Source organism: Terrapene carolina, unplaced genomic scaffold (assembly GCF_002925995.2).
Source record: "Terrapene carolina triunguis isolate 2854851 unplaced genomic scaffold, T_m_triunguis-2.0 Scaffold113, whole genome shotgun sequence".
Taxonomy (NCBI): Eukaryota; Metazoa; Chordata; order Testudines; family Emydidae; genus Terrapene; species Terrapene triunguis.
In genome coordinates, this window is record NW_020664464.1 from 14,613,351 (window position 1) to 14,629,004 (window position 15,654).

Below are 15,654 nucleotides of genomic sequence, written 5' to 3' on the forward strand. Positions count from 1 at the left end.
TGTGTGTGTGTGTGTGTGTGTGTGTGTGTGTGTGTGTGTGTGTGTGTACACAGTGCGGACTGTCCTCCGGATCTGAACCTCCCCAAAGTTTGGAGGTATTGGGCTAGGGGGTTTGGTTCAGATCCAACTCTCCATGGAGCCCTGATGACTCCAACACATAAACAGAAAAATCAGCCTTGCGGGAATTCTCTGAAATAATTTATCCTAACTAGCCAGCAGGATCTGCCCAGGGCTGAGGATTCAAAGAACCCTGCTTATGTTGTGCACTCATTGGTCCACAGCTGGCAAAGCACTGCAAGACAACAGTCAAGCTAGTATCTTTCCTTCATTTCAGATGAATACCAGCTGCCATTTTCTCCACTCTGCTAATAGCATAGGCCGCTGCCCGCAGTGCCTGAACTCCACACACTGAGATTCTCCCGTGCAGGCCTGAGGTGACTGACGTCACTGAAGAATGGTCTGACTTATTGGTGAACACTGGCAGCAAATAAACCATCCAAAAGCCAGCCAAGAAGTAGGAACTCATTCAAAGAGTGATACCCCAGGCCTGTCATCACGAGGGGTCAGAGCAGCAAGAACCCTTCGTGAGCACAACAAGGACCCACATCCTGCATTCTCTCCGATCTCAAACTCCTGACCAATGATCTTCTCTTTCTTTCTTATTATTAAAGTTATGACTTAACTGTGAGCTTTGGATGTGTGAGGGAATGCAGGATGGAGACTAGAAAGTGAGTGGGTCAGGAATGGAAAGGTTTTTCGAAAACGGATTTGACCTTTCTGCTGCTGGCTTCTCGCACCCCATCTATGTGATGGCTGAATGTAACGCTTTCCTTCTAAGTACCAATGTTCTGTTAGAATGTCAGCACCTACATGAGAACATGGCAGTCCAGCAGGGGTGGTGTGCTTTGCCACATATATTTGGTAAAATAGGCATTTATATTCCAGAACTTGAGCAGAGACAGGGTCTGGAGTCTGTTGTACTTTAAGAAATAAAAAATAAATAGGTGGCATGTAGGGAGAAATTGAATCTTTTCTAAGTGTATGTAGCATCTCAAGAGTGGAGAGTGTGTCTGATGCCTGGAACTGTCTCCCTCTCCTGGTATGCTAAATGGCCATCTCCTCTTCTTTCAAATCCCTCCTTGAAACATCTTTCTTCAATGAAGCTTTTCAGAGGTAATCCACTATAAAAAAAAACATTTAATAAATATCACACATTTTTGATCTTGAAACTTAGTTTAGGTAACAGTTGTATTGTCAGTCTGTTGTCAGTCTGTTCTAGATCCTAAACCTTTTGGTTCAGGGACTGTGCATTCCTCTGTATATTGTGTACAGCACCAAGTACAGTGATGAAGGATGAAATCCTAATGTTTGCACATAATAAATGCAGCAGAAATATCAGGAATGCAAACCTCTCTGTTCTGTCCTGCCAACTTGCATCAACCCCGACCTACAGGGGCAACTTCTAGGAGTAAGATAATAGTTCAGCCTCCATTCTCACTCAGTCCTTGGGCCCTCTGCTGACACTGACAACAAGTATGCTAGTTGTGATGGTAGTTTTGTGCAGGTGAAGTTGACGCTTGTGGGAAATCGGGCCCAAGTGCCAGTGTTAAAGCATTCGTTTGATAGTAATGGGTTTGGTTTTGTTTTGCAGATAAAGAGCATGGCTCAGTATGTTCATAACATGGACAAGCAAGATACTCTGCGAAGAAGTCGATTTTCAGATCGTTTCAAAGATGACATCACCACTATCGTCAACGTGGTCACCTCGGAGATCGCAGCACTTTTAGTTAAAGCACAGAAGGTAAATGTGGGATACAAAGAAATAAATGTAACATTTCCTAGCATTCAGGGCCGGCTCCAGGGTTTTTGCTGCCCCAAGCGGCGGAAAAAAAAAAAAAAGCAGCGATTACAATCGGCGGCAGCTCCACCGCGCCGCTTTCTTCTTCGGCGGCAGGTCCTTCCCTCCGAGAGGGACCAAGGGACCCACCGCCGAATTGCCGCCGAAGAGCCCGACGTGCCGCCCCTTCCCCTTGGCTGCCCCAAGCACCTGCTTGCTGAGCTGGTGTCTGGAGCCGGCCCTGCTAGCACTCTTTTTGTGGTTATTTCTCACAAGACCTACTGAGCCAAATTCAATCCTGGTGTAACTTCACTGACATCACTGAAGTTACGCCAAAGATGAATTTGACCCAATATTTCTATTTTATCTCACTTGTGTCAATCATTGTGTGGTAGATTCTAACATACTTATTCATGTTGCATAGCACCTTATTCCATGAGTGGGTCCATTGATTGTCCTGGGAATATTTAAGAATTAAGGTAACACTCACCCTGGGGAAGGTTTACAGAATCTGGTTCCAAATGATCTCATCACCAGCTTCAAATGCTGTTAATATGAAATTCACAGATCAAAAATAAAATCTTTACCTCACGGTAACTCTTTCCTCTAATATATTTGAAAATCAACATATTTGGTTACAAAAATGGAAGAATTAAAAAACCTAACTTACTTTTCACCACTTAATGCCATTTGTTTACATTGTGAATTTCAGTCATCTGGGACAAAGGAAATAGGTTAGTCAGTTTCATTCTCTGGTTTTCATGCACTAGCAAAATGCTATGGGAATGTTTAAATAAAAAACTGGGTCACTGTGATCTTTAAAAGCATTTCATGAAAATACTTCTGTTCACTTAAGTAAAATACTTTTTAACAAAATTTTAATTTATGCCCTCAATACATTCAACCATGGCCTGTTTATGGCTTCTTTACAGAGAGGACACAAATAGTCTTATATAGGCAGTACTGTTAATTAGATCACATTCTGATAGGGTGAGGACAGAGGGTCTAATCGTGAAAGTTCTCCATGTGTGAAAATGCCACTGAAGTGCCTAGAGGGTTTAGAGAACTGGATATGTACATTAATTGTACTCAGAAGCCATAGATGACACTTGTATGATTCTTACAGACGATGCAAAAGCAGCCTACTTGTTTTAACACAATATTGGGTATGTTTTTAATAGCTTGTTGCTTAAGTCCTGCAGTGATGAAGCATGTCCCCCTGGCTTGCTTTGCCCAGGCTAGCAAACTGCTTGCACCATGAGAGTAAGAAAATATTTAACAGCATGAGATCACAGAAAATAACTTTATATAGCTGAACAAAAAAGACAAAAACATGAAAAAGTGACTCTCTGAATACTATAAAGCCACTCTCTCTAACATGAGACACTGAAGGCTATACAATTCCCTCAATCTCACTTCCTGAAACTGCTCTATCAGCAACCTCTGTGGGACTTGAACACAAGCTAATTAAAACATACCCGCACATGTACATGCCAGAAGCAGTCACACACACAATCAGACAATTCTTTGGACTGAACTACACATAGAACCAAGATTTTTAAGGTTATATTCAAATTAATAAATTTCAAATAACTCGGGCCTTATTTTCAGAGTTGCTGAGCATACAGAGTTCCCAGTGACTTTAGTGGGAGCTGTGGGTCCCTGAAAATCAAACCATTAGTAAATATTCAGAACTGAGCTGCTAAATCATAAAACCTAGAGATTTGTCTTGCTGCAATTTTTTTGTCATGAGTCTCAGATTTACGGTTTCTAAATAAAAAATTTGATGTTCAGTAAATAGAGTTAAAGAAACGTTCTGTCAAAGCTGTGTTAAGTATTTTAGTTTTCTGTAAATAGTAAGCATTCAATTATTTTTTAAGAAAATGAGAGTAGAAATGATTGCAGCTATTCCCTACAGTGTATTTTCCTATATTGTGTCAAATCTATTTTAAAATTATTCCAGCAATGGAGCTTCCACAACTTCACTTGGGTGAATTAGTCTGGTGATTTTATATATTATAAACCACAAATTCTTTATTTTTTAAAGGAAACTGAACATGCAGAAAAGATCAACATTAGCTTGGCATTTTTCCTGTACGACCTGCTTTCTCTAATGGACCGTGGGTTCGTGTTTAACCTCATCAGACATTACTGTAATCAGGTACGCATCGTTCAGAACAGTATCTGAATGAAGTTTGGTAATCTGTTCAGTTCTGCTTCTTACTCATTTTTCCCTCAAGAGGCTGGCATTAGTAATAGTGCCCAAAAGGCAGGATACATTCCCTGCTTAATGGAGCCTGGGAATAGGCAGTGAATGCTGTCCGCAACCATGTGGATCCCAGTGGATCTGCAAAAAGTGGGAGCCCCTCCCTGCTATTTCCTGACCCTCCTACCCCATAGCAGTAGCCACTTAGTGGACATACTGCTTTTAGGTCCCCTGCCATTCCCGCGATCTGTATCTCTGCCAGTGGGACTCAGTGCACAAAGTGGAATGCTGCTATGAGCAGTATTAACTTTTTCATAATTTACCAGCGGAAAAGTCCCTGTATTTGGAGGCTCGCTTGCTGTATAGAACAGATACCCCCTTCTTCTAGGCATACACCCCAACCTTGTGAAGTCACAACTGTACAGTGTTTGAACAGAGGAGCTTGGAGCAGTAAGTGGGAGAAAATGTTTGTGCTGACCCTGCTCCTCCTCTGACATACACTGGCTACATTTCTGCAGATTTTTCATGCCTCTGTTTCTCTCTGGACCATGCCACATGGTCTTAGATTAAAAAAAAATCCATCTCGAGCTCTACCCTCTTGTGTTCTTTGTGAATGGCTTTGCTTCAAAATCCTCCTGGAAAAACCCAGTATAAAAATGCATGACGTCTCCGTTATTTTCATACAAGTTATTTGGTGCTTCTTTATTTTTTTCTAAGCATTTTGATCTTGTGATCCATATAGCCTTTCATGTTTACTTTAAAAAGGCCAAATTCTGCCATTGGACACGTGCACAACTTCCATTGAAGTTCACAACTGTTTTGCCACAGTTTCTGCTGTGGCATTGCACTTGTGAAGGGATCTGACAGTACTCTTGGAGCAGTATGGTGCACAGTGGAGGAGCAGATTCCTTTGTTTAGTTTGCAACAGGCACAACAGAGTTTTTAAAAGTTAATATTAGTATGCACAAAGGGGTGAGTGTGTGTTTGTGTGTGTGTGGGGGGGAGGAATCCTTCAAAATTACTTTCCAGACAAGCTTGCTAAGGCAATTGCATTTTTTCTGGAAGGAAAGAATAACTGATCCACTCTTGGGAGGTCAGCCAAGTACAAAACCACCCCCACTAAACAGAGAACGCCTAATGGCTGGAATCTTGTTAAACACAAGAATCCAGTGAGCTTTTTACTGTCTGTTACTCTGCTCGGTTACTTTTATTAAATTGGCTGATTCTGTTTTAGGAAGAGGGTATTTCTCTATGTGTACATCTAAATTACCCGTGCTTGTCACATGATATTTTTGTTTGTTTTTTTCTAGCTGTCAAACAAGCTTAATACCCTCCCCACCCTAATTTCCATGAGGCTGGAGTTCCTAAGGATTCTCTGCAGCCATGAACATTACCTCAATCTGAATCTCTTCTTCATGACTTCAGTGTCTGCACCAGCATCCCCCTCTCCCTCTCTGTCATCACAGGTAGGCATCACTCAGTCCGTATCACATGTCTGACATCCTGATATGAAGAACATATGTGGAGAACTGATGGTCTTTCCACTGCTGTTGTATTCAGCTACTTAAGTCAGGATTCATCAGTCTATAATCATCAAGAGTTGTGAGCTCCCTTTTGTAGAAAAGGGGCAGATAGGACTAATATCAGCAAGATGTTACTATGAAGCTGAATTGCAGAAGTTCATACATATCATGCCATGCAAACGTGGGAGAAATTTTCAGTAGGCGCAGCTAGAAACACCAATTGAAAAAAGCTACGCACACCCAATGTACAGCAACGACTGTGCTTGTGAAGATGCAGCACACGGTACTATCAGATAGATGGCAACATCTGTTTGTGAGGGTCATAGCATATGGAAATATGCAGCAGACTTTGCATTCTGAGCTTTTGCACATGCTCTCACTGCTCATCTTAAGTGTACAGGCAAGTCAATATTCATTAAGGCAATGGGTTTTTTTTAAGGTCCTTTCTGATCATTAAAATAAATCTTGAGGCTCTAAGAGTCAGGATTTCCCAGAGTTGTTGCTTGAGGCTCATTCTTGACGCTGAACAGTTGGAAATGAGATTCCACTACTAAAAATACCAAGGAACTCTGCATAGCTATCAAAACCAGTTACTGCAAAGCAGAGCCGGGCAGCTACCACTTAGAATCGATCTTTTCCTTAGGCAATATCATCAACTCTTTCCTCCCTTAGGAGTCACCCACAAAGTACAACCTACTCGAGCCATTGGGCTTTTTGCTGCTTTTGCATGATTTGCTACAGTAGCTGGCCACCAATTTAGTAACTCTGCTCTGTCTACAGGATAGTTGCTAACGTGAGTGAGATTTTTCAATAAGAAATGTTGCCTTGGGGATAAATCTTGTGGAATTTTTGTTGAGAGCTCATATAGGTAATTCATTTAACCGGATGCTCCATGCCTCTGTATTACTGCAAACAAACAGCTATGCCTGCATCTATATGGCAGCTGAGATAGGACCACTCTGTAGGGGTTTCATACAAATTCAAGCCTGCACTGTCCTGAAGTTTGGGGGGGTGTTCAGAGGTCAGGTTTTGATTCAGCCCATTATGGAGCTAGGGGTCAGCCATAAAGTTGGGATCTGGTTTTTACATGTTTGTTTTCCGGGAATATTCGAGCAAATTAGTTTTTTGGCAGAAATATTTTCAAGTGAATATTGAAGAATATTAATGAAAAGCAAATTCTGAACTTGTAAACCTAAGTATTTGCACTGGAAACAGATTCTAAGAGTTATGCTCACCCAGTTGGGAACAGAAACGTACCAAGTGACCTATGGTTCAGATCCATGGTTACAGTTGTGGAACTGATAGCACAAACTCAGCAGCAAGTCTACTGATCCTGGCGTGGCTGTGCATCAGTCCCAGCCATATGTTACAGCAGATTGAAGGCTGCTCTAAATTACACTTGCTGCCAGCAACCCCAGACAGAGACTGCAAGGATACAGGAAAAGCATGTTCATCCCTCCTTCTTGCAGGCCACATTTCTGTACCAGCCATGGAAAAGGGGGGTGCATGTGGCAAAGAAGCCACTATGCGGGCTCTGCACTGGGGTGATCTTCGCACGGTTGGTTATGCAGCTTTAGGGCTGATTTGTGCCAGCAGAATGGTACAGACTCTACAGAGCAATCTGAACACAGGGTTGATGCTGGCTTCGTGTCCTATTCAAACTAACAAACACAGCTTGTTTGCATATCAAACACTCGCACCGAGCTGCTCATGCATAATTAAACCAGAGGGTTAATCATAGAAAGTATTCACTGAATAATTCCTCAAAACAGATTTGAGAAAATTGTAAACAGACAACTGCAAACAGTAAAAGAGGCTAAATTCATTGAACAAATTCCTCTGTTATAATTGCACACTCTGCTCTAGCTTTAAATCGTTCAGCATAGCTCTCTATATTCATGGAAAAAATTTGCTTCAGAGAGATTTTGCTCAATTTGATTGAAAAGCTTCACATTTTTATTATACATTCCAATATTTCCCTCAGATGATTACCTTGTTCCCATGTTGTATTCAGTGGTTTACAGTAGAACAGGCTGTTAGCTGTATTCTCAGTGAGTGGCACTATTGTCTGTTTAAATGCGTTGTATTTTCTTTGGTCATCCATTAAAACACCTAGTATACTTTTGCAGAATTCAAGCTCCTGCTCTAGTTTCCAGGATCAGAAAATTGCCAGCATGTTTGACCTTTCGGCAGATTATCGTCAGCAGCACTTTTTGGCTGGACTGCTTTTCACTGAATTGGCAGCTGCACTGGACACGGAGGCAGAAGGGTAGGTTTCTCAGTTTTTAAGAGGATTTTTTCTGATGGCCCTGTGATCAGTACTCAGTATGGTCATGTGAGAGATGTGGGTTTGATTTTTAGGTCCAGCCTCTTGCTTTCCACTGCTACAAAGGCAGTATCGTCAGCATAGCAAGAGAGAACACCACTTATTGCTCCCTCTGCCTTTGGAATAGAATTGATAGCATTTCACTGGTCTTGTGTACCCTGGAGAATGTTGGTATGTTACCTTCCATGTGCATGCTTGTAACAAACCACATGTTAACCTCCATGTGTATGCTTGTAACAAACATCCACTGCAGAATTGCTTCCATGGAGCCCAGACAACCACCCCATCATTTGGAGTAGACTTATTTTGAGCAAGGTGAACTATCAAGTTCTCTGTCTAGGAGGGCAGCTGTGGTGATATAAAACCATAGGAAAAATAGGGGCTAATGTATGGTACAAGAAGCATATGGGGCAACTTCTTGAAGAGGAAAAAAAAAGTTCGGTTGGAAAGGATAATCTCTTTTAAAGATGACAGATGTTCATGCAGAGTGTGATGAACACTAGACCTACAACATCTTGGAACGAGCCAGTTACGTACAGCTCCTACTGCTTCAGTCAAATAAACGTAGTACTTTCACCCTGTGGGTAGTTACTTAGGGGTCACTTTGTAATAAGGCAATAGTACGATTGCTTTGTAGGCAAAATGTTCTCCTCCCAGTGAATGCATGTGTATTATTTACATGCGATAGTGCTAAATAAATATGGAGCAAAATGTCATTGGGAATTTCACATCCTTTCAGTGGGAATTTCACTTGCTCTTAGCAAGGTGAAGGCCTTGAAAACACTGCTGCCTTCCATCATGCTGAAGGATTTGGTTAGACAATTGCTGTACTTGGCCATTGCAAGGGTGTGACATGTTTCTTTAAATCCGTTTCTTCCGCCCTGTTGAAATTGCCTGGGACAGTTTTCCCTATTGGATTACTAGTTACCAGTGATCATTGCTTTGCAGGTGTGAAGTCTGTCATCTGGATCAGGATTTATTTTAGGGAATGCAGGCTGAGATGTTACTCTCTGGTTATAGCATAAGAGATTATCCACAGAATATTTATTAACTTCCTCCGCCTCAGTCATCTCTCATAGCCGCTTTGATCCATATAACCTGCATGTGTCTCAGTAACAGAGCTAGTCCTTGTTTGTGCTGACAGAATCAGTAAAGTGCAGAGGAAAGCGATCAGTGCTGTGCACAGCCTGCTGAGTTCCCATGACCTAGACCGGCGCTGCTTAAAACCAGAGGTGAAGGTCAAAATTGCTGCCCTTTACCTCCCTTTGGTTGGAATCATTTTGGATGCACTGCCACAGCTGTATGACTTTACAGGTAAGACCTTCTTTTCTTCCCTTATTTGCCCTCTCAAAGTGACTTCATTAAGTGAGCTGACAAAATGTAGAAGAGATTGCCTTAACTACTCTAATGCCAAACATGCTTGTGAGTGCAAACGTTTCTTTAATTCAAAGTAAGTTGGATTTTCAAGTACAGAAAAATGTTTATTCAAATACTATGAATTAGAAACTGTACAGAAATAATTAGGTGTGCAAATGATAGAGCAGTGCTTTATTTATGCATAATGCTATATCACTGTATAATTAATAATTATTCTGATAGATGGCTAACATATAAACATGGTCCCTGCCGTGGAAGGGTTACAATCTAATATTAAGATATAAATGGGTGTAACAAACAATAGCAAGGAGAATAAGGGTAACAATGTTATGTTGTTACATTATTTAGCTGGTGCGCACCTAGATGAGTTGGAGATTTTTTTGTTTGCTTGTTTTTATGCTATTTGTTTAATTAGGAAGTATTAACAGGTTTACAAATTGGCTTGCTCATTTTATGTACTCATTTTTCTATTATTTGATAGTACTGTAGTTAAAAGGAGCATTTGCAGGCAAATGTAACCAGCAGGCTCAAGAGTCTAGAATAGAATTTTTATCCAAAATCATGAAACTACAAATACCGTTCTAAATCTTTAATCCTTTTAAAAAATAATTCTCTATGCTGTCTGATTCTGTCATATTTGACTTCAATGAGTTCTTATGAATTTGTCCCAGGCAGCAATTTGCCAATTTTTTTTTTAGAGAAACCAGCTATTTATGTTCTATTAAAAGGACAACGCTGTGCTACTTGCAAAGCTACCATTTGTGTTCATGAAAAATTCAAGGCAGCAAAGAAAAATGTATAGCTGTTTTGAGACATACAATTTTTCACCAGTTTTGAAAATTTTTTGTACATGTCTGGAATAGAACAATAATATTCGGAACTTCTATTACCACCTGCCACCCAAGAGTGTTGAAACACTTGACACACACTGGTTAAACCTTACCATACTCTGTTAATCTAGGTTTTATCCCTATTTTGTAGATGAGAAGACTGAGGGATAGCAAGGATAAGGCCGAAACATTCAAATGTGTCCACTAGCTTGGGGTGCCTCTGTTTTGGGGTGTCTAAATTGAGATGCCATGGGCTTAGTTTTCAGAGGTCCTGAGCACATTGAAATCAGTTGGAGTTGCTTAGGACCTCTAAAAACCCAACCTTTGGTATCTCGAGTTGAGCACTCAGTATTAGAGGACCTTGTAAAAATTAGTTTAAATAACTTATTTACTCAAGGTAACTCAGAAAGTCTGTGGAAAAACTGGGAATAGAAGTGAGGAGTCTTGAATCCTAAACCTGTCTTTTAACCAGTAGGCGACATCTCCTCTGTTAGCAGTTGCCAGATTTGTACTGTATTGTATTGTATGTGTGAGAAAGGCAGTTGACAGGCAAGGATGGCAAATGTGGGTAGCCCAATGTGCAGCAAAGCACGGGATGGACTAAGGTCTAAGATATTGTATGTGTATTTCTGTGAGAATCCGCCACCCAAGCACAGCTTTGATGATAATGCTTAGTAATGTAATGTAATTGAACCTGGCACTGGTGATTTAATCCAAGCAGTGCAAAGCACTGGTTTGACACTACAGTTCAGAGCCATCCTGAGATCCTTTAGTGGCTTTGCCTCTGAAGCATAAATCAACTTTACCAGACAGCAGGAGTGGGTGAGAACAGATCCTTCTATCCTTGTGTTTATTTGTATACCCTGGCAGTCTGCTGGTGGTTGCAAACTGTTCAGCTAATCCTATATCTCTTTCACCCCCACCCCCTGCTTCCCCTTTCCCCTTCAACATAACAAGCAGTGCCTCTCATGGAAATGCCACTTGTTTCATTAGCCAACAGGAATACAAGACTGTGGAACTTGGTAATACTGAGACAACATAATAATGTTGGATTATGCTGTGCAGAGTCAATGGGGCATTTCAAATCTAGTTTCAGAAGCCCGCAGTGGGAAAGGTCGTACAGGGAGTCCAGATGAAGACCAAGAATCTACAAACGCAATCAATCAGTCTGTTGCCTGGGCCATAGCTGGGAATCAGTTCAACCTCATAAGGTCTTCAGGTGCACCTCTGTCTTCACTGGTATGTCTGCATTGCTTTGCCAGCCTTTCTTTCTGGCAGTATTATTTTATTATCCTCTCTCTGAGGTTATCCTAAACCTTCAGAGTACTAGGGAGACAGGCTCCCTGCTTTCAATTCCAGTGCCTGGCCTGGAACAGCTGGGAGCAGCCACTACAGGGAAAGACCAGCTTTGCCCCCATATCTATGGGCTGGAGGGAGAACAATCAGTAGCCCTGTGGAAATGGAACATGTGCAGTCTGGTCAGCACTTAGGAGCTGTGAGAGGTTTGAGCATTCTTAGTGAGGATGGAATCTTTGGAGATTTTAGCTCTAGCAAGTTTCTGCTGTGCATGTACAAAGTGCAGTTTTTCAAAGGCTTATAAAAATTGGCCAAATTTAGGTGGATTTTGACAGGGATGGCAAAAGTCATACGCTGCAGCCCTGCCAAATTTCAAATCCCTGCTCCAAACCATGGGGGAATAGAGCATTTCAAAGGAAAGGTTGCCAGAATTTTTTCAGATGGGTAAAACAATTTATTTTCCCCATGCCTCATTCTTGGAATTGGCTGAACCATTTTGGCTGGACAATAATAATAATTAATAATAATTAATAAATAAATAATAAAAAGCCTGAATCAGACACCCATCAGCCCAAATGGTTTAAGTTTGCCAAAGTTATAAGCATCTGAAAACAGGCCTTATAATGGAAAATGTCAGACAATTAGCCCTACCTATGATAAAGCTTTCTGTTACATTCTTCATGCATTTGTACAGGTTTACCTTTTGTTGCTGTTTAGTGTTGGTCTCACTTTTGCAAGCCAGCATAAACAAAAAATGGTTTCTGTTTGCATTCAAATGTTTCTAAATCCTTTTAGTATGAACATAGCAACCTTTTATACATCCATATAGGGCAATATTTTCAAAAATAATCATTCAAGTAACTGCCACAAAATATGTGCACACTCATAAAAGGGTCATTACACCTATAAATTGGTAAATGTGTGCCTAGTATGCACTTAGGTATTTAAAAGTGTATTCTGTGTGCTCAGTTACCCTTACTGCAATCATTCCTTTATACAGGCATGGAAATATTTTTTGGGCACAACTTGCGGTAATTGCTTTTAAAATGTGGCCTATACTTTATGGCCCAGATTTCCAAAATTGCATGGATGTATCTGTGTGCACTAATGACCACTGAGATGTGTGTATCTGTGAAAACACGTTACATTACAAAAACAGTAGGAAACACAACAGGAAAGTCCTTAACAATTAGAGAATTCTATCTCTACACTACATGCTAACAAATCTGATGTACAGATAACTACCAACCAGTGCCCCTTTCTCTCGCTCTCTTTTTTTTTACACACATGCACTTCCTGTCTACACAACCTCAGCTGTATATTATAAATACTGAATATGGAATAGATGAAGCACTCTCAGCATGAACTATGGGTTTGATACAAAACTCCACTAGTGTTTAAATAATATTACTGAACCAGTGTGACTTTTCTCTTTTTTCTCCTTCTATGGAACATGCTTTTTACCTGTTTCTAGCCCTACAAACAGTACAACACATTAAGTCCTGATACTACTCGCAACCTTTTGATCTGTTTCCTCTGGATCATGAAAAATGCTGAACAGAGTCTTATTCGGAAATGGATTGCAGACCTTCCATCCATGCAGCTGAACAGAATTTTAGATCTTCTTTTCATTTGTGTTTCATGCTTTGAGTACAAGGTAAATGGAACTTTTCACTGATGCTTTGTCACAATTTTTTTAACAAACTCTAGTGCAATCCTTCCTTGGCAACCCATAATTCTGTGATTGGAAGAGGTTAAATTGGCTCTCTTGTCATCTGATCTTCACCATTGTTAGGGATGAGCAAACTGATTCAGATAAAATAATTGACCCAAGCTTTTGAACAAAACTCAGGTTACACTATTTATGAGATCCTATAAAGTTGTTTTAAATTATTTATTGATTTATTTATTTCCTTTTTGTGTGACTCTGAGCTTCTTACTTCTGAATAGAAGCAGGAGAGCCAACAGTTGTGCAAATGGGTCTGTTTTACCAACATTTCTCTGCAGAGATATTTGGATAAGGAGCCAGGCTTTATATATATATATGTAAACCTCCAATTTTTGGCACTTCACTCACCATACATTTTTGCATATTTCTATAGTCCAATTCCTTTCCTCTTTCCCTCTGGAACATAATTAGCCTGTGGGAAGGTGGGTTGGGGTAGCTTCTTTCCATGCACTCTTTCTTCTACCCTTTATAGCAAGCCATGGGATGGAAGAATGGTCTTGTGGTTCAGGCTTGGGTCTGAAAGTCAAGGCTCTTATCTAAGCCACAGATTGCCTGTCTGAACCTGGTCAAGTAACTTTTGTGATGAGCCTCTTTCTTCATCTGTAAAATTGGAATAATACTACCTATCTACTTCACAAGGGAGTTGTGAGGCTAAATACATTAACACACGCAAAGCCCATTGCATAGAAAATGCTACAGAAGTACAATCTATAATGGTAGCATAATGACAATGGGGCCCTTTGAAATATTGGAGTGTCTTAAACAATCTATCCAATTCCACCTTTCTCCTTACTTCCAGCTATCCCTGTGTGCTTAGAAACTGTACACACACTACCCCTTTGACAGTGTGCATGTTGCTATTATACTTTGATTGTGTGTGCCTATGCCCCTTTGATAGTGTTCAGTGCCCTCTGCCTGATCTGGGGACTGTAGCTACAGCTTTGGTAGAACACTTTGGATTAATAGTTAATTTGACTATATGTACTTTAAGAGGGCTGCTCAGAAACTGATCACTGAAACTTTGCTTTCTCATGTATGTCCAGGGCAAACAAAGCTCTGACAAAGTCAGCACCCAAGTGCTTCAGAAATCAAGAGATGTAAAAGCCAGGTTAGAAGAGGCTTTACTGAGAGGCGAAGGAGCCAGGGGTGAAATGATGAAACGCTGCAGGACACCAGCTGGTACTTCCCCCCCTCCAATTTTTAATTTAATTTAATTTTTATCAAAAGACTTCAAGCATGCTGTGGATATAAATGTTCTTCCCTTTGTGTTTTTGGAAGGCAATAAAAGCACCAAAAACCCCACTCTTGTATTTCTCTCCCTTTCCTGCCCTTGCAGACTTTTCTATGCTTTGCTGTGGATAAAAATATTTTTCGCTTTCAACAAATATAATATGTGAGATCTTCTTATGCTAGAAATATGCAGTCAACTTATCTCAAAAAAATCACATGTAATGTTTCTTTGATTCTATTTTAAGTTATGCATAGTCTATTAATAAAGGGTGAGACACTGTCAATTGCCTTAGGCCCAAAAATATATTGAGAGGCATTTTATGCAATTGGAGACTGAGTTTCAGCCAGACCTCTGTCCACCCTCTAGTTTGTGGACATATGATTCATGTTTGTTGCCTCTCAGTGTCCTTATATGTGATGCATTCCATCTATAAATTAAAAAAAATGATTGTTCTAACTGCTAAAACTGAGGGGATCTGAGAGTCAAGCTGGGTTATGTTGACTTGTGCATCATTGCCAGTAAATATATTTTTTGTCTGCAATGAGGATCCACTTAAAAATTCTGTGGCTGATGCCCAAGCCAGAATAGATTCTAACTCACTCTTCCATAGTTGTATTCAGCGCTAACAGGGATGAAAAAATAGTTAAAATATAGGGCTGTGCAGTTGGGGATGTTTAATAGAGGGATGCTGGCTCCATGGTTCACCCCACCTCCAAATCCTATGGTCTCTTTGCCATGAGGATAGTATTTCTTATGGATGTATGGATCAGAGGAGTGGGTAGAGCCGGAGAGCAGCTGTTCTCCAGCAGATTTGTAAGAGTTGTGAGTTATTGTTGTTCCAAGCAACATTAATTTCTACTGGGCCTCCCTTGCATCTGCTACAGTGCAGTCACATGGGGAGGCTGTCAGAAGAGAGGAAGAGAAGAGAGGAAGACTACCTGGATAGGTCTGTGAGGCCACTGGGCCTTCATGAGTGTTCTGAGATTGGTATCTCTGTGGGTCTAGGGATTGCACTCCCTACCTGCTCCATACAGAGCAAATCCTGCCCCTCCGATGGATTGATGAGGAGCATGAGTTGAAACTCACAATGTTTCCTGCCTCTTATATGGGTTTTCCTGTTTAGGGGATTACATGGCCCTTTATTTTATCAGAATCAAAAGCAGATAGGATCCAAAATATGTAAGAAGAGCAGATTTGTAAGGACATTCCTTTTTATGAAAAGCAACAGAGAGTCCTGTGGCACCTTTAAGACTAACAGATGTATTGGAGCATAAGCTTTCGTGGGTGAATGCCCACTTC

At 40.7% G+C, this 15,654-nt stretch overlaps 1 protein-coding gene across 1 annotated transcript in view; it reads left to right on the forward strand.

Moving 5' to 3' along the window:
- The window catches only part of DOCK8 (dedicator of cytokinesis 8), an 80,120-nt gene that overhangs the window by 36,518 nt on the left and 27,948 nt on the right, over positions 1-15,654 (forward strand). Inside the window, exons 20-27 of the mRNA XM_026652400.1 lie at positions 1,652-1,801; positions 3,885-3,998; positions 5,354-5,509; positions 7,696-7,835; positions 9,037-9,206; positions 11,190-11,338; positions 12,870-13,052; positions 14,168-14,303. Coding sequence (XP_026508185.1) covers positions 1,652-1,801; positions 3,885-3,998; positions 5,354-5,509; positions 7,696-7,835; positions 9,037-9,206; positions 11,190-11,338; positions 12,870-13,052; positions 14,168-14,303 — 1,198 coding nt within the window. The remainder of the gene's footprint in view (positions 1-1,651; positions 1,802-3,884; positions 3,999-5,353; positions 5,510-7,695; positions 7,836-9,036; positions 9,207-11,189; positions 11,339-12,869; positions 13,053-14,167; positions 14,304-15,654) is intronic.